Source organism: Juglans microcarpa x Juglans regia, chromosome 5S, assembly GCF_004785595.1.
Source record: "Juglans microcarpa x Juglans regia isolate MS1-56 chromosome 5S, Jm3101_v1.0, whole genome shotgun sequence".
Lineage (NCBI taxonomy): Eukaryota > Viridiplantae > Streptophyta > Magnoliopsida > Fagales > Juglandaceae > Juglans > Juglans microcarpa x Juglans regia.
The window spans coordinates 14,575,409-14,601,897 of record NC_054603.1 but is presented as its reverse complement, the minus strand read 5'-3'; the positions used below and the strand labels follow the sequence as shown (position 1 = coordinate 14,601,897).

The 26,489-nt window shown below is 36.4% G+C and overlaps 3 protein-coding genes across 3 annotated transcripts; all 3 read left to right on the top strand.

The window, feature by feature from the left end:
- The first annotated feature begins 754 nt into the window (after positions 1-754).
- Positions 755-3,043, top strand: LOC121267130. Its single transcript, XM_041171001.1, has 2 exons — positions 755-906; positions 2,384-3,043. The coding sequence occupies exons 1-2, from the start codon at positions 853-855 to the stop codon at positions 3,041-3,043; spliced, it is 714 nt and encodes a 237-aa protein (XP_041026935.1). The 5' UTR covers positions 755-852.
- Positions 3,044-10,116: 7,073 nt separating this feature from the next.
- Positions 10,117-12,031, top strand: LOC121267547 (pentatricopeptide repeat-containing protein At5g66520-like). The gene has a single exon (XM_041171456.1). The coding sequence runs from the start codon at positions 10,282-10,284 to the stop codon at positions 11,593-11,595; it is 1,314 nt and encodes a 437-aa protein (XP_041027390.1). The 5' UTR covers positions 10,117-10,281; the 3' UTR covers positions 11,596-12,031.
- A 10,657-nt stretch (positions 12,032-22,688) lies between these two features.
- Positions 22,689-25,012, top strand: LOC121267546 (peptidyl-prolyl cis-trans isomerase FKBP13, chloroplastic). The gene is made up of 5 exons (XM_041171455.1): positions 22,689-23,111; positions 23,280-23,372; positions 24,392-24,452; positions 24,541-24,609; positions 24,718-25,012. Exons 1-5 carry the CDS (start codon positions 22,746-22,748, stop codon positions 24,780-24,782), a joined length of 654 nt encoding a protein of 217 aa, XP_041027389.1. The 5' UTR covers positions 22,689-22,745; the 3' UTR covers positions 24,783-25,012.
- The last annotated feature ends 1,477 nt before the right edge of the window (positions 25,013-26,489 follow it).

Sequence of the window (26,489 nt, the reverse complement as noted above, 5' to 3'; positions counted from 1 at the left end):
ATCCACCCTCCAAGCAGATTACCACCAAGGTCCAGTATCTGAACAGTTCCGCTCAAATGAGGCTTGGTTGTAAGATTAAACACCATAATTGCAGCAACAGTTCCTTCGTAGTATCTAGGAGACAAACTATGGTATCTCTCTCGACCAGCTCTGATGGTCATAAAGAGAAAAACAGCGGGGTATTTTCTTCCTCTATCAAAGGGTTCAAAAATACCCTTAGGTGGCCATTCCTCAAACAGCTTAGGCACCAACCCTTGCAAGTATACTAAAACCATAGCCTTCCAAGTCCCCACATATCTTTTAGTCATTTTCTCAAAAAACTCTCTCGCATCAACCAAACAACCAAATACTCTTCTATACTCAAAATTCATGTGTACCCCTAGGCTTCTATGGATCCCAGAATATTGCATGCATATAAAGATGCCTAAATTCACGCTAGCCCATCTTGGACCTTTAGACTTGCAGTCAACACATTCCCTATTCTCTGGCCATTTAAGAAGTCCTTCCAGTATCCCTTTCAAACTGATGTAAAGGCCCTGGGGATGCCTGAGATTTTTCATCAAACACCTCCTTGGCCACCCTACTTGAGATTTTTGCTTTGGTAGAAGGACCTTCACACTGATGGGATCCAACCTTCCCATTTTCGAAACCCCAAGAAGTGATGCATCGCCCAAGAACAGAGGCCCTATCTTTTTCTTATTCTTTTTTCTTTTAGTTTTGTGTGTTAACAATTTGAATTGAGAGTGGTGGATTGCAAAAAGTAAGCAGCTGCTTCTACAGTTTTCTTAAAATGGACTTAAAAACCCATGACTGCAGATTATTATTTTTTGGGCGGATTTCATTCTAATTGCTATGTATGACTTGCAGCCCTACTTTCTACGCTCATCCAGCAGGTCCTCGTACAAGGTATTAAAACATTTTCAGTACAAATACATTCTAAATTTATCTTACTCATAAGTGCATTGTCTATTGTTTGCATTGTCTATTGTTTGCATTGTCATTGTTCGCCATTAGCAGCATACCATGGATGACGTAGAGGTTATACGTGATCGTGAACTGTGGTCTGGTGGGTTGGAGGAGATGTTGGTTGATATTTTGTACCAGGAAACATTGGAGGGTAAATTGGTGGGGTCCAGAATTACAAGCCCTGACATAGACCGACTTGCCACGCTCCTCAATCAACTTGGAATTAGGCCAGTTAATGCATTACAAGTGAAGGGGAAAATTGCCCGTCTTAAGAAGACGCAACGCGAGTTTACAGATTTAATGGGCCAAACGGGGATGGGTTGGAACCCCATCACAAAAACTATTGTTGCTATAGAAGAACATTGGCAAACGCAATCCGGGTAAACACCGTCTTCATTTGGCGTAACCTTCATGTATTTGAGATTTCTTGCATTTTCTTTATATAATGTATGGCTAAATATATGATTAAATGCTTTTATCAATTTATAATTTATGGCCAATTAAATGATTTTATCAATTTGTTTCAACTTGTGTAATTATTTTTACTATTTCTTAGGTCCGATCCCAGTGGAAAAAGTACAAGACCAACGGCAGTGCCAACTACGACATCCTTTGCACAATTTTTGGTCAGGCCGTTGCAACAGGGGTCTTGCATTATGCTTCAACGCAGGAACCCCCTTCTAGAGAGGAGGAGCAGCACCTGGAGGAGGAATTGAGGGCCCGAGGTCCCGTGTTGGGTAGTGGCGTTGGATTAAACTCGACCATTGATTTGAATGACATTTCCATGACTCCATCGACGCAAGGAGGGGTCTCACAGCGAAGGGCTCCTCGTAGGCGACGTAGGGACGCAGCCGAACCATCATTCTCACCAGTGCTTAGTGCTGCCATACAGACACTTGCCGCCACTTCTCAACAACAGCTAGATTTGGATGCAAAGATGTTTGAACTTTGCAACTCCAAGCGCAGTAGAGGCCAGGGATCGAATAGTGGGTCGGATGCAGGCTTTAGTAGTGTAGCACAGTGTATGAAGTTTTTGCAGGATATCACCCCTCCCCTATCACCGGACGTTCATCTTCGTGCAGTAAAAGCATTTATGGATCCTCATGTCCTAACTGTCTTCCAGAACATGACCCCATCGATGAGAATAGATTGGGTTTGGTCACTACGCTGACCATACCCACTCCGGCCTTGCTATGTTTTTCTAAACTAAATGAGACTTTATTTTTATGTTTAACTTTATTAGATGGTGTGTGATTTCTAACCATCTTATTTCGTGTTGTCTAATTTAAGTTCAAACTTTGTATTTGGTTTTAAATAATTTTGCATTGCTAAGTTCCTGCTCTATATGAATTCATTATGACAAATTCATATGCAATATGTATTGTTTACTTTTTGTGTGAACATCTTTTTTTCAAAGGAAAGCATGGACAATGATAGCGGTGCGTGGAATGATGACGACAATATCGAGGAGAATGACACGAGTGCGGAGGGCTCTAGTAGTAACGCATCAAATACATTTGATTTTGATACATGGGCGGAATGGTACGCATGGTCTAGCCGTAACAATGGTACGGAAGAAGCGGTTCTTCTTTTGAGCATGTTGATGGAGGAGCAGCAATCCCATGCCCAACGTCGTATGCCCAGGGCACAACATAACATTGGCTTGCGTGGTTATCAGTACATCATCGCAGTACTTAATGGACATCCTAACACCTATTACGAGATGTTCCGAATGGAGGTATATGCATTCCGGGCCTTATGTGATCATTTACGTAGAGATGTTAGCTTGCGTGATTCGTCACGAGAGGTCACGGTTGAGAAAGCATTAGGAATGTTTTGCTACACTGTCGGACATGGTGTCGTTCAACGGAATGCAGCTAACTTGTTTCAACATTCGGTTGAAACTATAAATCGACATGTGTACAACGTAATGCGTGCATTATGTCGCCTATCGCGCCGTGTGATTAAACCGAGCCAGACAACTGGGGTGATGCCTTATATTGAAGGAAATCTAAGACTTTATCCATGGTTCGAGGTAAATATTGACCATTACATGATCGATCCTTTCATAGCATAAAATGTTACAAATGTCAAAAACTGTTTGCAATACGATATTTTGGAATTTATTAATTTAAAACGAAATCTGCAGAAATGTCATGGTGCAATGGATGGGGTCATGATCGACGCAGCTGCGCCGTGTTCTGTAGCAAATGCATACTTAAATCGGTATCACAGGATTACCCAGAATGTCTTGTGTGTATGTGATTTTGATATGAAATTCACATTCGTATGCGCCGGATGGGAGGGTACAGCCCATGATGCTCGCGTTTTAATTGATGCATTGCGCCGTCCGGGGAACCATTTTCCATGGCCTGAAGAGGGTAATTTTTGTATGATATTTTATTTGTACCTTGAAAGTTTGCAAGAATTTGGATTCTTCAAACATTATAAATGATTAATGTTGTATTCTAAATTTTCAGGTTATTATTATCTAGTAGATTCGGCATTTCCCTGTACCGAAGGATTTATGCCACCGTATCAGAGAGTAAGGTACCACAGATCTGAACGAAGAGGCTCTCGTACCTTCCAAGGATATAAAGATCTGTTTAATTATCGGCATTCATCCCTTCGGAATGTCATTGAACGAACCTTCGGTGTGTTGAAGAAGCGTTTTAGAATTTTAAATTTAATGCCCCCATACCTTTTAACTCGGCAACGATATCTTATTATTGCATGTTGTACGATCCATAACTTCATCCGCACGGTTACACCTAATGATCAGGATTTTCTATTATATAGCAATCCCGATGATTATCCAGGAATGGATGCAGATCAGAACACCAGTGAAGAATCTCATGTTCCTGACATGTCGACTGCATCAGCATAGGCGATGGCCGCAACTAGAGATGCTATTGCATTACCTATGTGGGAGCATACTTATGGTCAACAAGGAAACACCTAATTGCTAGTATGGTGTTGCAATCTTTTTTGTTACATTAGTATGAAACAATAGATTGTCAACGAGACCCTTTATTTACATATATTGATGTTTAATATGTAAATAAATTATTAAATAAAATGTGGCCATGCTCCTGTTAGTATTTTTTCCCACTAATTCAATTCTTTATAATTTATTTTTTTTATTTTTTATTTTTTACATTTCAAGAAGGAATTTACATACAAAATGTAGTGGAAATTCTATTTTGACATGCACTGACTCATTTAAATAATAAAGTGATATTCTTTATTAATTTTGTTATTTTTTAAAAATTAAAAATAACAAAATCAAGAAATATTTTATACAATTAAATAAAAACTTTAAGAAAGATATATAATGGTACTTGGTATTACTAATTTTACTCAAATCATTAATAAGAAATAATAGAAATAATGAAGAAAAGTGATGAAAATAGTGAAATGATAATATGAAAAATAAAGGAAACGGATAAAAAAAATTAAAGAAAAAGTAATATGAAAGACCACAGGTCACAAAATGTACGGATATGTAAATAGTGAATATCAACATTGACCATCAACTTATTTCCATAAAACCCGTGTGACTTCGCGCGTTTTGCTACAGTACTAAAATCTGATATTTTTTTAGCGCTGCATTTGGCGCCAGATCACGGAATGATTTCCGTTTTTAGTACTAACGTGAACAGTGTAAAATAATGGTGGGACCCACTTCTTTTACAACTTTTCATAAATATATCTAAATTCATCTTAATATCCAAACATATTTTAAACTCATTTTAAATGGACCCCACCAAACTCATTCAATAATCTCAACTCACTACTATTCATAAAAAACTCAACTTATCTCAACTTATCTCAACATCCAAACACAACCTTAGTATGCGAGTTAATTGGTGCATTAATCTCCTCTATGAGCAATAGCTAAAAACAATGACCTTTTCTTATGGGTCAAATAGCCTTAGATCATCATTATTATAAAAACCTCAAAACGTTCTTGAGTGAAATTGTAAGTGTGCATGTAACGCATGCACTACAATTTTCATAGAAGTTGAAATGATTGGCAACCACATAAAGCTAAACCACTATTTTGAATTGGAGAATCTTGTGGTAATCAAGGAAGTTGTGCTTTTTTTGTAACGTAAAGATTCATTTCTCATATTTTCTGATAAGTAGATAATTTCTAGAACTTGCAAGTATATCTTGCTAATAAAGAAATTAAAATCTGAATGTACAAGAGTGTTGAGTACATTCTTGACTAGAACGTTCGTTTAAAAGATTTTTCAGTACACCTCTATGTGGTATTAGCACTAGTAATTTTGCTCAAGTTCTCTTTCTTTCTCGCAAGGACAAGTAGCTCTTTGCAGATATATAAACTTTTGTACACCTTTTGGGACTTATGTGATACCAAGCACTTTGGAAATTTGCATGGTACTTGAGGCAAAGTTTGAATGATTATGTATGACTTAATTAAGTTTAAAAATCTTGCTCGAAGTTATACTGATGCAAGATAGGTTTTAAGCTAAAATAATTTCTTATAAAAGCTTTTTTCTCTCCTATAAGGGATTGGAGAATAAGAAAAAATTGAGCAAGCGAGAAATATGAATATATCGCTAGTTAGCTGCTAAAATGTCACATTCTGCATTTGTTGCAAAATGCGATATTATTTAATTGATTTAAGACTTATTGAAACAAGTAGTCTTAATAAGAATTCCTAGAGACTTAGAAGTTGGATGTTCACTTATTGACTACGTGATATTATTTCTTGGGTGGAGGAATGATATACTAAAATGTATCGTGGAAGCATATGATTATGGGTGTGAATCTTAAAAATTGAAAGTTTTTTCACTAATGAGATTTCTCTCATTTATTTAGCAGAGTCAACGAGAAGACAATATGCACATTTTCTATATTAAAGTTCCTATATAAGCACACTAAGGACATGAAATAAGGAATATTATCTCATCATATAAATGAGATTCTAGAATTTTTTTAATAAGAAGAAAAATATGTTTTTCAGATAAAATATTTTCTAAATCGCAATTGTATGAGTTATATGATAAGAGCAATTATCTTGCAGTATTATGATTTATTGAGAATGAAGTTATAAGTGAATTATGGAGCAAAACAGTTGTTACATCACACTTGGGTTGATGTAATATGACGTTACAACCTTAATCCTAACATGCCATCTTTAGATTGAGTTCATTCGCCTTTTAGCAAGGCTAAGTGATTGTATGATTATTTTGTACAAACGTGAATTCAATTAAGATGGAAATATGAAGGATCTAAGTTTGAATATTTTTTTGAGTCAAGAAAAATATTCATATTTTCGGCAAGGGTGGGGTATTATGGATTTTATTAAGATTTGTTTTTTGCAAAGAATGTTTTGACATTTGCTTTTGTACAAAGAATGTTTTGAAGAAAGTTTTATTTTATATTACCTTAATATTAAAAGTTTCAAATTTTTTTGATAAAAAATCCCTAAAAATAGTGTAAATAATTCACCAATTAGTGGGAGTATACATTTGAATGAGGGTGTAACACTTGTAATAATGACTCCCAAAACTCACTAGAATGTAAAAATCCTCATAAATAGCATGGTAGTTATATATCAGTATTCTCTCGCCATTTAAAGACTATAAGAGAAAATTTGTAACATGTGATTCATTAAAATTATTGAATTCACATAGTAAGAATCTTAACATAGAATTTTAGATTCTTTTTAATTATAAGATCCAACCTAGAGTTGATGATCTGATCGACAAAGGAAAAGTGGAGTTGATAGAGATGTAAATCCATTCCTTGGCACTAGTTGAGTTTCTTTTAGATAACCATTGATCGCACATTTGATAAAAACTTCTTTGGAAAGAGTTAAATAGTTTATTCTTGTAGGAAAATTAGGTTGTTAGCTTTTGTGATGTTTAGGCACAAAGTACTTTAAGCGCATGATTGTTGCTTGTATTGTTTTTGTATAATAAGTGAATGAACGTTGCTCGTACTGTTTTCATGCAGCCTAAACCAACCATCTGTTCAAAGATACCCAATGTATCTAGTCATTATTATTAACGACATATTGAATAAAATAGATTCTTTGAACATTGTTGACAATCCTAGAAAAGTGTCTTCCTAATAGAGATGATGATCTGGTTGTCTTATATTATTAATTGTTGCCTAATGAGTGACTTTCCATACTATGAGATAGTGGATATGGGTTTATGAAAAAGTAACTCAGACCTCATGTCTTATAAGTTTGTTTATAAGAAAAACAATTGTTAGGAGTTCTTGTTTAAAATCCATTGATAATTAATGAGATGGTGAATACCAAAGAATCTATTTTTGCCTAATACTATTTAGTGTTTCCATTATGATTTACTCATAGGAGTTAGAGGTTGAGATTTCATCAAATGGTAAATATGGCTTATTTGATTAAGTGAGTTTATGATGCGATTTGGACAAGTCATTAAGCGTAATGGCTAGATTGTTGTGATTGTCCTTGGGAGACCATTAACCGTGTCATGAGGTTGGAGTTTTAGTGTCTGCTAATATGGCATGTTGTATATGACCATGGATGATGTAGTCTAAAGAGACATTGTTAGGAAAGCGACTAGACTAAAACTGAATGACATGAGAGCAAACGAAAGACTATTTGGTAACACATCAATACACTACCTGCAAGTCATGTTGCTACATCATGTCTTATGGAGATTGAGCATTACTCTGAGTTATTCAGACTTGAAATGTGACCAAATGAGTCGAGACATAATGAAACACTTTTCGGGATGACTGGTATTCTCTTAGATAGATTTGGTATAGTGTTTCCATTTTCCTTTTACAAATGTGCTCGATGGTCAAATAACCTATTTGCCAGTATGAACAAGATTGAGAATATATTGAGAAATGCAGACCTGGGGTCGTGTCCACTATGTGCGAGTGAGAGATGTAGTAAAGTGGCGTCCATAGTGGGCACCCCTTACCCTTCCCCTTCTCTTGGCTAGGGTTTATAAAGTAACTTAATAGCCACTTCATGAGTCTTGATAACTAGCCCTTAATGGCCAACCGAAGGTTACAATTGCGGAGGCTACATATAGCTCATCCCCCCTTTAGATGAGGCACTTCATGCACAAATAGAAAATCTCTCTCAATTATAGTTATATTTAATTCCAGCATTTAGACTATGGAATTTATGAGTATTACTCTAATATTACTCGTAGCACACTCTACCATCGATAATGATGATTCTGAATGAACAACAACGACTGTGGAAGTCCATGGAACAATCGCACTCTATCTGAGATTTGTTGCTCGAGATAAATGCTTTCGTTGTACTCATATCTTGTATTTCTAAAATATATCATTACTCAAACAGAAATAGTGCAATATGCTATCCAAATTTGGAGAGTGGTATAAAATTCCTCCAAACTATGCATGCACATGTCAGTTAATTAGTATAAATTAAGAAAATGCTTATCAATTTAGTGTACTGAGTCAGAGGAGTTTTTACCTATTAAAAATTAATATCTGCAACATGCGATTAATGCAGTTTAGTTGGACCTCCAGCCTACTGGGTTTTGCAATTTGTTCCAAGTCGATATCATACATTCTTCCAATTTGAGACCTTGCACTCGTCTAGGTGTGCACTGCAAATAGAATCATGGGCCTTGCAGAGTTTGATTCAGACTTGATCTTTGGGCTTCTTCTTACTTGGGACAGAACTTTGACATTTTTAAAGTTTCTCCAGTTGGTTAATTTTTTTCTTGAATGTGATTTTTTTTTTTGTATGCACACAATTAGTAGTGTGCTTTTGGGTGATGAAAACAATGAGATTTATTGAGTGCTAAAATAGAAGACTTGGTCATCCACTCCATTACATCAAGATGACCTTCTAGATGAGTCAGACGATCTTGTTGAAATTAGATCTAGTAGATGTGTGCCATGTATCTCCACGCTCAAGTTACATTTTCACTTGAAAGAGGAGCATACATTGGAGAGCGAAAAAACCCCAATTTCAAATATGACCAACTCAAGTCGTAAAAAATGGGACCGACTCTGTTGGGTTTGGGGAATTAAAAGCAAAACAAAACTCCATCTTCAATATGTTTGCAAGCTTTGCTTGCTCAAGTTTGTGAAAAATATGATTGACTCCATTTGATTGAAGGATGGGGCATATAAGGATCAAAATAGCACCCCAAGAAAAATATACCAGGCTCAAGATATACCAAGTCCAGTCCACCGTAAAGCCATCATAAAAAAGTAGGAGAGAAAAGAAAAGAAAGACGAGCTAAGGGAGAAAGTGAAGTCAGGTATGCAAAGGGAAATTGTGAAGTGACTTAAAGCTAATATTTCTCACACCACCCCCAAAGCCTCAAAAAATGGAACTTTCCTATCCAAGACATGAAAGGGGAATGATTAGATCTGAAGAGGGACAGGGACCTCGGGGCAAACATTAAATGACCTTTGGAAGGATCTCTCGGAAAGCTTCCTCTACCTCAACCGGAGGCTCCATAGTGATTATTTCTCTAGGCAAATGGGCCATCAACCTCTATTGTACTATGAGATACAAGAGACTATACAAATCACCTATTATAGTGGATCTGTCTTCCAAACACCTTATAGACGAGGTTTATGTTGAACCACTTAAATATGTTTTTCCTTCTTATTTACTTTTTATTTATTATTTGCTACCATGGATGAACTCAAGCACGCCGTATTGATGCACAAGCGACCATCCGGCCACTATTGTAGACCGAGGATGTCTCTTTTTTCCATCTGGCTTGTTGGTGCTAATTTGTGCTTTAAAACAACTCATAACACATTACGCTAATCCAATAAATCCAATCCCTTGTTTTGCTAGATGAAAAGGGAAGAAGTAGGCGATCGGAGGTGGAATGAGAGATGTTTGGGATCTTGATAATGGGTCCCGAGCATTTCTCACGATTGTGTTTCTTTTGTTTTTTTTTTTTTAACCTAGTAATTAAGGAATATTTTTTAATGATGTTGTAAATTCTTTTCTTTTTCAAAAAATATTTAAGTATAACAAAAAAATGAATGAAAATAAATAAATAAATAAAATAGAAAAACTTTTTTTTTGCCTTCTCGGGAGATCCTCGGGCTCGAGGTGGAATTCTATATTTGAGTGTGACTATAGATGCACTCCCTCAAAAGTCAAAGCTTATTACATATTATTTGATGCAGTGAACTGGTTTAGCGCCCAACACTAGTGCCCTCAAAGAGCGTGAAATTGGTTGTCATATTTTGGTGCCTCGGCTTCGTTTGCTTCTTTGCTACATGCCGTATAAGTTTTTCTGAAAAGAAGTGAACAATTATTAACCAAGACAAGCCATGCTCGTCAGTCTCTCCCGTCGCCTACTGAACCCCACGAACCACTTGGTTTCCTGGTCCACCAAAAGCTTCAACTCATGGGCATTAGCTATCAGAAATGCTTCTTCTCCACAGAAAGCCTTGTACCTATACTCGAGAATGCATCAGTTATCTCTCCCATTTGATAGCTTTTCGCTTCATTTCACAATAAAAGCTTGTGCCCAGTTGCAGAGCCGGATCATTATTCAACACTTCCATGCCCATATTATCAAGGTAGGCTTCTGTTGCCACGTCTACGTAGCCACGTCTATGCTTCAGGCGTACGTTGTCACGTCGTTTGAGAGTGCCTGCTTGCTATTTGATGAAATTCCGGAAAGAAATACAGTCACGTGGAATACGATGATTTCCGGGTATTCGAGGACAGGGGATGTGGAGAGAGCGCGTGCAGTTTTTGATGAAATGCCACTGAGGGATGTCGTATCGTGGTCTGCCATGATAGCTGCGTACGTGAATAGCGGAAATCCTGACCGTGGGTTAGCACTCTTTAGAGATATGATGGCGTGTGAGACTTTAAAACCTGACCAAGTCACTGTGGGATCAGTTCTATCGGGGTGTGCCCACATGGGTTCTCTAGGAGTTTTGGTGGGGAAATCAGTCCATGGGTTTATCACGAAGAATGGGTGGGAGTTAAATGTGGAACTTGGTACAGTTTTGGTTGACATGTATACCAAATGCGGCTACATGAAGAATGCAAGCCAGGTCTTTGAACTGATGCCAGAAAGGAATGTCGTGACTTGGACTGCATTGATTTGTGGGTCGGCACAAAATGGCTTCAGCAAAGAGGCATTGACTTTGTTTGAGATGATGCGAACAGCTGGTGTAAGACCCAACGAATTGACTCTAACTGGGATTCTTAGTGCATGTATGCATACAGGATTAGTCGAGGAGGGCCGTAAATATTTCAAGATGATTGAAGAATGTGGCTTGGAGCCAAGAATCCAACATTATGGGTGCATGGTTGATATGCTAGGTAAGGCGGGACTGTTAGAGGAGGCTTATGAGGTTATTAGGACAATGAGATGGGAACCCAATGCTGTTGTCTGGGGTTCATTCTTGTCAGCTTGTAGGGAGCATAAGCACTTTGAGATGGCTGAGAAAGTAATTGATCAAGTGTTGAGGATGGTAAAACCAGAGAATGATGGAGGGGTTTATTCCCTTATTTCTGATTTGTATGTTTTGGGTGAGAAGTGGGATGAAGCAGAAAGGTTGAGGAAATTAATGGCTGAAGAAAATGTGAGGAAGGCTAGAGGCTCTAGTTTCATCAGAAGCCGATAACTCTATTGATGGGAAACTCTACTATTTCCTCTGTTGTTGGCAAACTCTATTGAATTGGTGCGACTATTAACAACTTAGGAACCATTCGAGCATTATCATCATCATAAGTTCCTTTAAATACATTAGTTGATGTTTTAGATGAAGTGGTGCAATAAGTCTAAGTAGAAAGAATATAAGTTTTGGTGGCTTATACTCGGACATCCTAGGTTTGAGTTAGGAGTTTTCCCAGATTATAGACGATTTTGATAGGCTAGTGTTGGGAATACTCCTAGCTACAATCCGAAAGGTTTACTTTGATGAGGTTTAGGTCATGAAAAAAGGTTACTTATACTCTAGCAATGATCAAAGGCTCTGAAATGCTACATTTTGGTGTGTGACACAAGGCAAATTGTCATTGTTTCCAAGTCTCATCCCAAAGCTAACAGGATGATATGGATACTGACATTCCTAGATCAACTAACCATTTGTCTTTTAACATAGGTCGAAACATCTTCTGCTCAGTAAACGATATCACTATTGTTAGTCCAACATTTATAAACTTGTATTTATTCATCTTCCTCTAACTGAGGCTCTTGTCAAGCAATCTTCCAGTTTGCTTTGCATAATGAATCATCTTTTGACTTTGTGTGTGAAGACTTCATCGAGCAGGACTCCTAGTTAATTATTTCTTTGAAAAACTCTATATGCAGTCAAAAAGGCGTAGGTGCAGGGTACCTTGTTTTCATTTCATCCTCCTTCTCCCAATTGGCTTCTTCAATGTCATGATTTCGCCAAAGCACTTTCACCAATGGAATTTTCCGTTTCCTAAGTTCATTTTCTTTACAATCCATTATTTGAACAGGAACTTCCTCGTCTGTCAAATTGGGTTGTAACGAATGTCCTCCGCACCAATAATCGTTGGCGACTATTCCCCAATGCTTTTCTTAAGGGAAGATACGTGGAATACGTCTTGAATTTCTTTGGAATTCAACTGGAATGTCCAACCTGTATGCAATTGAACCCACTCTTTCTACTATCTAATATGGTCCCATATATCTTAGACTCAGCTTGCCCTTCTTTTCAAAACGGATCACTCTTTTCATAGGCAATACTTTAAAATAGATCTAGTCACCAACTACAAACTCAATGCTCATTCTTCTGCGTTCAACATAGCTCTTTTGTCTATCCTGAGTTGCCTTCATTCTTTCCTTTATTAATAGAATTTTCTCTTTCATTTCTTGTAAAATCTCCACACCATATATCTTTCTTTCTCCTACCTCGTCCCAATATAAGTGAAATTTGCATTTTCTTCCATACAAAGTTTCGTATGGCGCCATTTGAATGGTGGCTTGGAAGCTATTGTTGTAAGCAATTTCTATTAGCGGTAATTGTTACTCTCAATCGCCTTTTCCTTGTAAAACGCAAGCTTTTAGCATGTTCTCCAAGGTTTGTATTGTCCATTTAGTTTGCCCATTAGTTTGTGGATGATAAGCACTACTGAACTTTAACTTTGTGCACATCGTGTCTTGAAGACCTTGCCAAAAACGGGAGGTAGAACGCAGATCCCTATCTGATAGGATTGTCTTAATTTATGCTATGAACAAACGGGCTAACTTCCCCATAGGGTCAATATTCTTAATAGGCAAAAAGTGAGCACTTTTTGTCAAGTGATCTATGATGACCCATATGGAATTATTTCATGTTGATAAGGCTGAGCACCGATTCAATCGGAGTTGATATGCCCTAATACCGACTCCGACTTCGACTTCGACCCTTGTAGACTCCTCTCTGCCAAGTCGGAGTCGAACTCGGAGTGGAGTTGGATCTACAACCACCTGGCACCAAATCACAGATCTGAGAACACAAGATTCACAACACCCAATCACAGATCACAACCAGCAACCATGAGCCACCCAATCACTGAAATCATCCAAAAAATAAAACCAAAATGCATATGTAAAATCGGATTACAAACAAAAAAAAAACCCAAAAAAATTGACATAGATCAAGACTTGAGAGACATGGAACGAGAGGCAGAGGGTCTTCTTGATGTCTGCACGGTGGAGGAAGAGACCAAGAGGTGAACGATGGGTGACTGGCTGGAGGCTAGGTTTTTTCAAGGAAAGTTAGAAACTGAGGGAGTGAGGGTTCAAAAGGGTCAGAGTCAAAGGAGTATTTGAAGGACGACATTTTGACGGTAGGGGAATAGATCAATGTTTTGAATACCGTACCGGACGCTGTACCGGTCAAGGCACTGGAACGAAATATTTCAGTACCGGTACTGTTTCGGGATAGCGTTTCGAGATAACGTTTCGGGATAGTTGATATATAAATAAATTATATATAAAAATATATATAAAAATTATATTCCAAAATAATAGTCTATATATAAATAAATTATATATAAATACATATATATAAATTATAAATAGTCTAGTCTGAATTGGAGGTTGAAAAATAAGCTTGTAGTTTGAAAAAAAAAAAACACAGGCCGAAATATAGGCTGGTACAGGCCAAAATTCAGGCCGGTACTAGCCGGTACGAAACAGATATAGTACCTGTACCGGCCGGACGGCCGAAATGAAAAATTTCGACCGTACCGGCCAGTACGGTACGAAATTTAAAACACTGGAATAGATCGTGAGGTGATCAGCGATGGGCTAGCTTGAGGCTAGGGTTTTTTTTCGAAATGACAAGGGTCTGAAGGAGATTGACGTCGCTGCCGCCCGAGGGGGGGGTAACATATTAACATTTAGTCAAAATGACGTCATTTTGACTTAATTTGGGTTGGGTTTCGCCTTTTGGGCTAGCCTGCTTTGATTTTTGGCACTTTTGAGTTTCTAAACTCAATTTTTCCCCATGTTTTTAGTGTTTAGGACTTTTTTTTCCTAAATCTTAAACTAAACCCTATTTTTTAAAACACTAAATTTTATTTTAATCTTAATCTTTGTTTTAGGCTTTTAAGTTTTTAACCCTAAGTATTTTTATTTATGGTATTTATAATTGTTAGTATTGATTATAATTAGATATTAATTATATGTTATCATATTATACTTTTAACATTTTATCATACTATATTGTCTAATTATATATTATCAACTTATCATTCTATTTATAGTTTTTATAATTTTTTCCATCACTCAGTTTAATTGTTAGTATTGATGATTAACAATTGTTATTTAAATCAATTTGTACTATATTGTCTAAAATTTAAATAGAATTATTATACCAGTATTATTATGCATCGGTATTGCATGTACTATAACTCTATAATTTAATTATACATTATTATAAATAGACTCATACTATGGGGTTTAAATACAATTGTTAGTACTTATATTTGTACTATAATATTGATTGTAGACAATTACATATTGTTATACTAATAGTATTATATTTTGGGCCTCATTCCCCCTCTCTCTCTATCTATCATAAAAAATCAAGGGGTTCAGATCTGATTTTCGTTGGAGGGGGAGAAGGTCCAGCTTCCTCGTCCTCCTCCCTCTCCTTTCCTTCTTCCTTCATTCACTCACCTTGTCTATCAATATTTCTTTTATTTAGTTTTATTTTGCTTTCTTCAAGGTCGAAAAAGATAAATTTACAGATTTCTGGCAACTTCTGAGAGACACGAGCGGCACAAGCAGATAAACAGGTCGAAAATCATTCGGAGGAAAGTGGTGATTTAGCAAAATCACTGCGCATGGTTCTCACGCGCCACACACATCTGCTCATGGTCCTCATGCGCCACCCCTTCCACCAGCTCTTCTCAACATACCCTCCAAATCATCGGACTCGACACCATCAGACCTTTCAAATATGACCTTTGTAGTTGAAAAGAGAAAGTGTGTTGCCTTCACAGGCGATCATAGATTTTTAAGTGTATCAGAGTTGGTCCAAATTGTAATCCGTTCTTTTTTCATATCTATCTTACTTTTTCCTTTTTGGTCTCCTTATTGTTAATTAAAATGAAAAAAAATATTTGTCTCTCGAACGTTTGTTTGTAGAGGCTGAGTCCTCTCTTTCTATCAAGGGTAAGGTTGAGTCCCTGTTTATGCAGAGAGTGTTGTCTGTTGAACGTTTATCTATAGAGAGTATCAGCAATAGTGAAGACCAGACCAGTTACAAAAGGAAATAATGTACTGGTGGAGCTCCAAATGCATTATTTTGGTTTATGATATCATGTTTTATATGAGGACATCATATCTGGTCATAGATATAAGTTTATCTAATAAATAAATGATAACAGTTTCCCGTAAAAATAATTGTATTATATGTTATTAACTCATTATACTTGCACTATACTAGACTACTAGTGTCTAACTTATTCCTATTATAGTCTATAGACTTATACCATAGTAATTAACTACATATTATTATATTAGTTTCTAATTTATTTCTAACTTAATGATATACTAGACTTAGTATTATATGTTATTATACTAATGTTATTATATATTAGTATACATGTTAATATGTTATTATACATTAGTTATTATACATTATTAGCATTGATTATTAACAATTAATATTTAACAAATGTCTAATTACATGTTATTATACTATAGTATTATATGTTAGTAAATATTAACTTAGTATAATATTTTACACTAATGTTTAATTTATTCTTATTATAAACTTATATACTAGACGTAATATTAATGTTATTATACATTAGTACTTTTGTGCTTATATATTAGTATTACATGTTATTATACATTATTGTTACATCGTAGTAATAGTATGGTGTTTACATATACTAAATTATTATTAGTCTATTTATATTATAGTATAAGTGTATTATTTTAGGTACATTTGTTCATACTAGTATAAGTTATAGTTATATAAAATATATATGACTAATATATAAAAAGTATATATATTTTTATAAAAATATATACAATATCAGAGTTGAAGTTTAAGTCGGAGTCAGTACACCACTACATCCGACTCTGATTCCAACTTCGACTTATTGGAGTCAAAGCAAAGCTAGAATCGAATTTTCGAATTTTTGCCCAACCCTACTTGTTGAGGTCCTTGGCAATCTGACTAAAAAGTCCATAGAAATATCCTCCAATTTCCATTTTGGGATCGGTAGTGGCTGCAATTCTCCTACAGGATTTTATGCTCTACCTTAACTACTCTACATATAGAGCATTTATTCACATACTCCACCACAACCCTCTTCATACCTTCCCACCAAAAATGTCGCTTCAGGTCCTTGTACATCTTTGTGCTTCCTGGATGAGCAGTGTACAGAGTTTGATGAGCTTTTCTTAATATCTTGTCCTTAATCTAAGGATCAGTTCGGATTGTTGGCACTTGTTGAAAGACTAACTCAAATGGATTCAACATTACACAAAAGAAGGTCCAAAGCAAAGGTTGACGATGTCCCCGACCACAACTCGTACCTCAGCTGCATTTGTAGATTTAGTAAATGATATCAAGGCGGAGAATGTCCTGGACAATGATGTCATTGAATTGGAGAGGTCAATTGGAAGGAAAACTGAGAAAACAAACCATAAGGCCCAAGGCAGGCCAGTAGAGGAAATAGTTGAGCTGAGCAAGATGAAGTATACTCTAGAGAAAGAGTTTTTTCGTCCAAAGGTCGAGAACATACAATATGGTCGAAAAAGAAAGGGACATAAAATACGGCAAGAGGACAAGAGACTGAGGTTGGAGTCCGAAAGACTAGAATTCGAGCGGGTCCAAGCAGATGAGAGAGCGAAGACTGAGCGCTTGGAGAGAGAGAGAGACGCTAATCATGCTGATGGATGTGACCACTTTGCCTGGACAACAACGGGCATATTTCCATCAACGTCAACAGGAAATACTGGCAAGACGCAATGCCATCCATCTCTAGTGACTTAGTTTTTTTTTTTTTTATCAAATTTATCTGTTATTGATACATTCTCCAATTTGTGTAATTTTTTTAACATTACTCAGTGACTTTTTTCATTGGTTAGCTATTATTGTTAACAAACTTTGTAACTCTATACGCTATACTTTGTAAGTTTGGTAGTACTTGTTCTGGATTAAGTTTTTGACAATGATTTTGTACATGGCTAGAAGATGATAAACAAAACATTACAATTGTTTAAACTATTACAGATAATGAACATAATATGACTTTACTTGGCATGTTCCATATCAAGAGAACATTTTTTAAGGAATGGAAGTTGAACAAACAGGAAAACAAAGTGCATTACAAATAACATGCTCCATTATAGTGGATCACAAATACTCTACTTTTGGGAATATAATTTCCATTAATGTTCAATTAGGTCTGATTGGAGCTGATGATGTGCTGGTGTGTCTCTAATTTCATGATGACACTAAATGAACTCCATAAGCTCGATTGTAGGATTGCGTGAGAGTTGAGAAAGATCATCATCAACTTGATCGTACTCGAGCTTGGGACCCTGATTATCATCACGCTCGTCTTCAATGATTATGTTATGTAAAATAACATATACTTTCATTATATTTGTTAGATCTCTGATTTTGAACATTCGAGTAGGTCCACGAAAGATTGCAAAACGTTGTTGAATGATCTTAAATGCACGCTCTGCATCCTTTCTTGTTGATTCTTGTGCTGCTGAAAAATATTTCTTTTTATTCCCTTATGGAGATGGAATAGTCTTTACAAATATTGACCACTTTGGATAAATGTCATCGGCAAAGTAGTACCTCATAGTATAGTCATTGTCATTGATTGAGTAATTTACTGAAGGAGCACGCCTTTGGGCAAGTTCAGGGAAAATGAAATATCTCTCTAACACATTGATATCGTTATGCAAGCCAGGTAGTCCGAAAAATGCATGTCATAGCCCAAAGATCATGTGAAGCAACAGCTTCTATTATAATAGTTAGTTCACGACAATGGCCAAAGTACATACATTTCCTGGCAGTGAGACAATTTTTTCACTTCCAATGCATGCAATCAATACTTTCTAGCATCACTGTGTATCCACGTTGTTCACCAACAGCGAACAATCGAGCAATATCAGTGGCATTTGAAAACCGTAAATATTCATTAGAAAAACATTTATGATTGTGGTTACAAATTTTTTTAGGCTCTTCATTGTAGTACTTTCTCCAATCTATATGTATTCATCTATAAAATCAGCAGTTACTCCATACACAAGTCTTCTAAGTGTAGTGGTTTAGGGCTCATAAGCCTCTATCTCATGTTGAACGCAAAGAAACAGAAGACAACTTATACGAAATCTCATTCGAAATAGATTTGAGGGATATACTAAGGCTTATGCAAAATAGTCATGAATTAGCCATTCACGCCCTTCAATATGATCACGTCGAATATACTACGATGTTGATGATTGCGACGATGAGTTGATGTTGATTCGTCATAGTCATTAAGTACAACCTCCAACTCATTTTCAAAAGATAAGTTTAGTAGCAATTTGCGAAAAAAATGAACAAACCATTTAAGAAGTAGTGGAAAATGAGACAGGAATAAAATTTCTCTGAAGATGAAATGAGATTTAAGTTGTTGAAGATGTGAATGGAATCAAAAAGTTCTCTTATTTATACATAAAAAATTGTTTGAAAAAAATATGGGAGTTAGAAAAGAAGTTCAAAAATGTTACTGTTACATATAAAACAAAAAATATCACCATTATAGAAAGGACAAAAATATTATTGTTTATGCAGACAAGATGTGTTACAGTTGGACAAAGGACAAATGCCAAAAAATATTACCGTTACAAGTCAGAGAAGATGTGTTACCATTAGACAAAAGATAAAAAATATTACCGTTGCATTTGTAGAGAACATGTGTTACCATTATATAAAGGACAAAAAATATTACCGTTACATCTTGGACAAACCATAATCTTCATTTTTATTTATCCGTCACAAAGATCATCGAGTTGAAAAATGCATACACTTAAAAAAATATTATTTTTAATACTTAATAATAACAAACTATTATTGTACTCGGAAAAAAAAAATAGAGTTCCTTTTACAAAATTAGGTAGAATGTGATAGTTGAAAACATAAGAAAAAAGACAAAAGAGTTAGTAGTTAAGTTTGGAAATGAAAGTGGGGGAAAAAAAAGTAATAAAAAAAGAATAGAGAAATGTTATTTTAATATAATAGAGAAAATTTATGGAATGAGATGTAGAAGATTTTTTAAACAAAAACTCTATATGTAGTAACTTTTGCGTACTCTTTTGTGCACTCCATTGATGTGATTGGCCGCTTCAATTTTTTTAATATAAAATAACTATTTTAGCCAATCACATCTATAAAATGTATAAGGAGTATGTAAAAGTGACTATGTATTAAAATTTTTTGAAAAATAAGTAAAATTTAATATAAAATTTGAAGGGTGTATTTTATAACTAAATTATAAGGAAAATTATAGCGAACGGGAGATGGTCTTAAAGAGCGTGTAAATTGTAATTGGCTGTCAAATTTTGGTTTCTCAGCATCGTTTGCTACATGCCGTAGTCCTTCTCAAAGCGTGCTAGTTTTTTCTGAAAAGAAGTGAACAATTATTAACCAAGACAAACCAAGCTAGTCTGTCTCCCCCGCCGCCTACTGAACCCACGAACCACTTGGTTTCCTGGTCCACCAAAAGCTTCAACTCATGGGCATTATCTATCAGAAATGCTTCTTCTCCACACAAAACCTTGTACCTATACTCGAAAATGAATCAATTATCTCTATCTATTGATAGTTTTTCGCTCAATTTCACAATAAAAGCTTGTGCCCAGTTGCAGAGCTGGATCGTTATTCAACATTTCATTTTGTTTGAGGAAATGCCGGTTAGGGATCTCGCATCGTGGTCTACCATGATAACAGCGTACGTTAATAGCGGGAATCCTGACCGTAGGTTAGCACTCTTTAGTCTTTAGAGATATGATGGCGTGTGAGGCTTCAAAACTTGACCAAGTCACTGTGGCATCAGTTCTATCGGGGTGTGCCCATATGGGTTCTCTTGGAATTTTGGTGGGGAAATCAGCCCATGGGTTTATCACGAATAATGGGTGGGAGTTAAATGTGGAACTTGTTAATGTTTTGCTTGACATGTATGCCAAATGTGGCTACATGAAGAATGCATGCCAGGTCTTTGAACTGATGCCAGAAAGGAATATTGCGACTTGGACTGCGTTGATTTGTGGGTCGGCACAAAATGGCTTTAGCAGGACTCTTAGTTAATTATTTATTTTGAAAAGCCAAGGAGGGAACAAGGGAAGTTGAACCTCTGATATTCGTCCACCTAGTTACTACGCTTGTATGGAAAACATAGAGAAAAGCGCTTCCCGGGCTTTATAACTCGGCAACATCTATTCCTTCGTTTTAAACATGCTATGATGGATAGCATTTTTCTAGTCAGGTAGCTTTGGGCCTTTGGCTATAAACCCACACGATGATGCACTCACCCCAAATCAGGTATTATAGAGGAGTTCAATCTCCATCGTGCTTTTAGTAATTTTTTTTTAAATTAAACAAGCATATCATACGTATAATAAACTATTACAAGATACAAGACTCAGTAGAGTGGGAACTCCCAACAATCATTTCAAACCAGCAATTACAACACAAGAAAAATAAAGCAAAGAGGGATCTAGAGCTAATGACTTGGCTCCCCCTCGTTTCCTACAAATGGGAGCCGCTTAAAGCGGTTTTGACACAATCTGATAAACAAAATGTAAAACTATGACTGGAAGTCGCAGTGGATTGGTGTATGCTGCAATTTGCTAGTCTGGGTTGTTGAAGGAGACTTTCATTACCACTTTATCTTGATCATTGGTTAGAAAAAATAGGAACACAGGAAAATAACAACCGGAAGATAGGTCGAATTTATGGTAGACGACTGTTACTGGCTATGGAGGTGGATGTTGGCCACACGTTATTCTCGGAGAGAAGATAATGGTCGGATCTAAGAGATTCGAGGCCACTAACCCTGATGGTGCCGCACATGGTAGCGATAGACTCCCTATGGTGCGACAGGGAGTGAGTTTCACACATAGTGTGAGCCGTGCTTGAGATGTACGCGCCGCTCTTTTGGTCGATTTTCTTCTGCCGTCCAAGGGAGCGGTGGCTAGAGAATCTAGTGGTGGGGTACGTGTCTGTTATAGGAGGCCTGTAGGCAGCAGATCGATGCATCTCAATGCTATGGACTGAAAACAAACAAAATATCGAAAAAAAACCAAGGGACAGATCTGGAGTGAACAAGACAAAGGGAGGGTGGGTGGAGCTCCACCCCCTGGATGGAGATGGGACGGTTATTCCAGTATAGGCTAGAGAGAAACTATCGCCTAGAGAGAGAGAGAGTTCATGTACGTTAATTGATTCTCCTCGTGCTGTTAGTAATTATGTATGAAAAATATTATATAGTATACCTTTGTCCCACTCATATCCTACTTTATTGAGTGGTATTATCTATCAATATTTTAATTTATTATTTTAAAAAATAATAATTATTCTAATGGTTGATGAATCATACTAGACGAGCATATAGCGATTAAAAGTGAGATGAGATCATGCAACATAACTCTATTATCTATTCTTAGTCCAATTAATGTTTGGACAAGCAAAGAATTCTTAAAATTTTCATAATTCCATTTTCAAACATTACTCAAACACCAAAAAGTTTATTAGTTTTAAAAATTTTCAACTTTTTTATCTAATAATTATCTAAATACAAAAACCAATAGAACTTTTACAAACTTCAAAAGAAAATTTATATTCAAATAATTTTTTAACTTTATAATATTTTTACTCAATTCTTTTTCTTCTTTCTTAAAATTTAATAAAACATTTTTAGCCAACAATTTCATTAGTATTTAAAAAATTATAAGATACTGCAAGTATCAAAATATGCCCTTAACCTTCCGAAAATGCACACTAAAAGCCCTATGCCTAAGTTTTCTTCCTTCATGGGTCAGAGATCCATGTTCCACAAGTTCCACAAGTTGTCAAATGTTCATTGCTAAGAAAAATAAAAAAGGTGTAAACTTGTTAATTTACAGATTGGGTAAGTTTGACTAATAATGGGCTGGAAATAGGTCCAGTTAGCGCATCCTAGCCCATGCCATGCCGACAGGCTACCTACATTGGATATTGATACATTTTATAGCAAAATCCCACTTTTATCTCGCATAAGCCTATCCTGTTTCAAACTGGTAGGTCGAGGACTGGAGATGAACTCACTGGCATTTTCAGTTGGGACTGTGAATCCCAGAAAGTTTAGCACACCCAAAACAAGATCACTCATAAAAGACTTTGATTCCACAAAAACATCAAATATCAGTTTCTCAAGCCAATCCAAAAACAGCACTTCGCCTCCTGCAACCCAGCAAAATGTAAACCCAACTATCCTAGGGAGAAGAGAAGCACTTGGTTTTGGCTTCTGTTTTGGCTTGCTTGAGGCTCTCCTGCGACCAGAAGCCAGTGCAGCAGCAGCCAACGCTGCTCCATGTGAACTTACTGCAACACCTTCAGGCCTCGCCTTCTGCGATAAAGTTGTTGGAACTGGCCCCGAGGCTACCAAAGGACAGCTGATTAAGGTGACATCTAATTATATCTAATTATACCATCATATTTGCATTGTAAAAGATGGCTATCGAGCTGCTGTGCGTATGATGGTCTTGGAGCCCTTCTTTGTATGATGTATTATATGCTTATTATATGTCATAAGGGGTATGATGTTTCAATGAATGAACTGGCCGGAACAGGCACACTATGTTGGCAAATTGGAGAATGGGAAGGTTTTCGACAGCAGCTACAATCGTGGGAAGCCTCTTACATTTCGTGTCGGTGTTGGTGAGGTATTTATGTGTAGAACACTTCCTGTCTATTTCTTCAATTACTAAATTTTAATAAATTTATCTATAAAGAAAATAACTGGCAAATTCAGGGGCGGAACCAGAAATTTTAATAAATTATGTAGAACAGGCAATCGGGGGCAAAAAGTTGTAAAAAGAGACCAAGAAATCTTCTTGCCTCTTGGCTACTGAAATGTGAGAAAAATTTATCAATGAGAACTTGATTTTATTAATGACAAAAAGATAGGAGCAAATATGAAAGAATTGTTTAAAAAACAAAGGAAACCTTAAAGATCTGGAAAATAAATGATACTAAAAAGAAAGAAATGACGTAAAAAAACTCGTTAATAAATAAAAATATTTCAAAATGAGATTAATGTGCTAAAAGTTATGTCTTGGGGGGTCAAATAATCTTATTTTGTGGACACCTTCAAAAAACTTAGGTTTTGGGGAGGGATTTTTTTTTTTTTTTTTGGGGGGGATGTCGGGGAACCTCTCCAAGGCAGGTCCTTTGGACCCATCCTTACAGAGTAAACTCCGGTTCCGTGCACCGCACCATCAGAAGTTTTCCTATACGAAACTGGTTAAATTGTTAGCTTGTCACCAGGGGCAATGTTATGAACAAGACATGATATTCTCAACTTTTAAAATTCCATGACCTTTTAAAGTATTCTTAATTTATAGTCATTTAATACAATAAAATGATGATGTGGCTTAACTAGAGCAAAAGTATTGCTTCAAAAAATATATATGTTGTATATAGTTCATTCAAGATGGCTTAATTCTTAGAACCTTACTCTTCCATCTGTAAATCAACTCTATATTGTAATAAATGGAAATGAAACTATTTTTATTTTCAGATTACTAGTAATCCCATAATAAATAGTTTCCATCTCCTCACTTTTCAAAATTTGTGAATGGCTCTTGATAGGGCAGAGCTCTCCATTTTTTGCATGTTTGTTGTTGAGACTTTGAAAGCATCAGATTCACACTTAAAAGGTTGATTTTCATGGATCTCATAGGTCATCAAGGGCTGGGACCAAGGAATTCTAGGAGGTGATGGAGTACCTCCCATGCTTCCTGGTACAAAGAGAAATCATCCATGAATTCATCTTCCTTGCAATATAATTTTTGTAACATGCATTTAGAAATTTTGTACTGCTTGCCATAGGGGGGAAACGCACACTGAAGCTTCCTCCAGAACTTGCATATGGCGTGAGAGGGGCTGGGTGCAAAGGAGGTTAGCCCTGTCATCTTTTACAATGCTATTTCTTTACACCTGATCAATTTCCATTTAAAGTAGGTTACTCACACATCTTAAGCCTTTAAGTTTACTTTGTATTTGCAGGTTCCTGTGTTATTCCCCCGGATTCCGTTCTCCTCTTCGATGTGGAGTTTGTTGGCAAGGAATGAGAAGTAGCAGCCACTGGCCAAAGAGCAAGGTCTCTGAGTAACCTTCTTTTATTATTTTTACTCTTAAAGAGGAGAAACATAAAGTTTCTTCCATATACAAATTACTCTTAAAGAATGTACATCATTATCAACTAAAGAGTGAATTGACCTTTTGAAAACTATTCAGGGCAGCAACATTTTTTCCCATTTTCTGGCCCTTCTTGAGGCAATCAAGTTTGCAGTTCAATGTATGTTCTGCATTTGCCAATCCATGGATAAGAGGAGCCATTTTCCAGTCATGGGTGGCATCTTAATTTTGAATGGCTTACACCAGTGCTTACAGACAATTGCAGCATTTAGTAATTTTCTTTATCTATGGCACATTGGCATTGGAGGTTTTCTGCTTAAACCTTCTGGAGGGGTACCCAAATTTCATCCTTTGCTTGGGTCTTGTGGTATTTGTGTATCCTTTTTGCTTGATCAACATGGTGAAGAGGATCAGGGTAGGGGATTCGAGTTATAGAGAGTGCGTGAAAAATGACAGCCAAGAAATTTATGAGTTTTGGTTTGGCTTGTTTGATCTTATGGGCAAATTTTCGAAAGAGAAGTTCTATCCTGCAACAAAATTCCAGAAGATCTTCTACTTCTGGTCTGCTGGAGATAAAGGCTTCCAGTGCCCATATCCACAAGTTGGTCCGGCCCAATTAGACCCAACGTAGATGGGTCTGGGCTTGCTTTGGCCTCAATGGAAATCAACCAATGGAATACCTTGCCCAATAAAGGCGGCGAGCTGGCGGCATCATGATTCACAACTCATGATATTTATGGGTTTTGGAGGTTGTCTTGCAGAACGGCGGGTGGCAAAGCATATCGGAGGCAAAATGGTAATAGCGAGCATACACGTTGGTCTTGGTCTAGGGTAATGCGAGTCTCGAGTCTCGGTACATGAGAATATTAAATGTAATACGAGGTAAATGCAGATTACTAAATGAACAAGACATAAAGTATGAAACGTTATATGATAAAGTATAGATAAATTGAGCTATTTAATCGAAAGAATATATCATTGGTGGTGATAAATGTAAAGAGTGGATAAACATTTACTACTTTCTCATCAAGTATAACCGCCATAGAAAACATCCCTAAATAGTCATCAACACCATCTATAAATAGTGTAATCCATGAAGTAAAAAGGAGTTTAACCTTAAACTCTCTCAAGTCTTCAACCAAGTCTTCATCCAAGACACAAGATGTTTGGGAATTATTATCGACATAGCTTTTGCCTCTAGGTTGCCATCATGGACCAATTCATGTTTTTATGGTTGATGATGTAAGCTGAATTGAGTGTGAAATCTCTACTTTTTCTTGGAGATCAAGATCGCCTTCTCTTTGGTATGAAGTTGGGGGAGGACTGAATGAGAATATAAGTCGGGTTGAGAGAGAGAGAGAGAGCCCTTTGCTATAAAGAAACCAATTTAGAAATAATAGAAGAGAGCCAATTAGCAATGATATGGGGAAAATCATAGAAGATACTTTGACAAGATCTCAATCATGGAAAGTTTATGGTGTTTCCAATTTAGGAGTTAAAAGTGATAAAAAGAATACTTACATGCGTCACACAAATCTCCACAACTAAAGATAATAGTAAGAAAAAATTTATTCATCATCCCAACTTCCATCATCCTTCCATCATCCCATGATGTGGCATTAAATGATAGGTTTACAAGT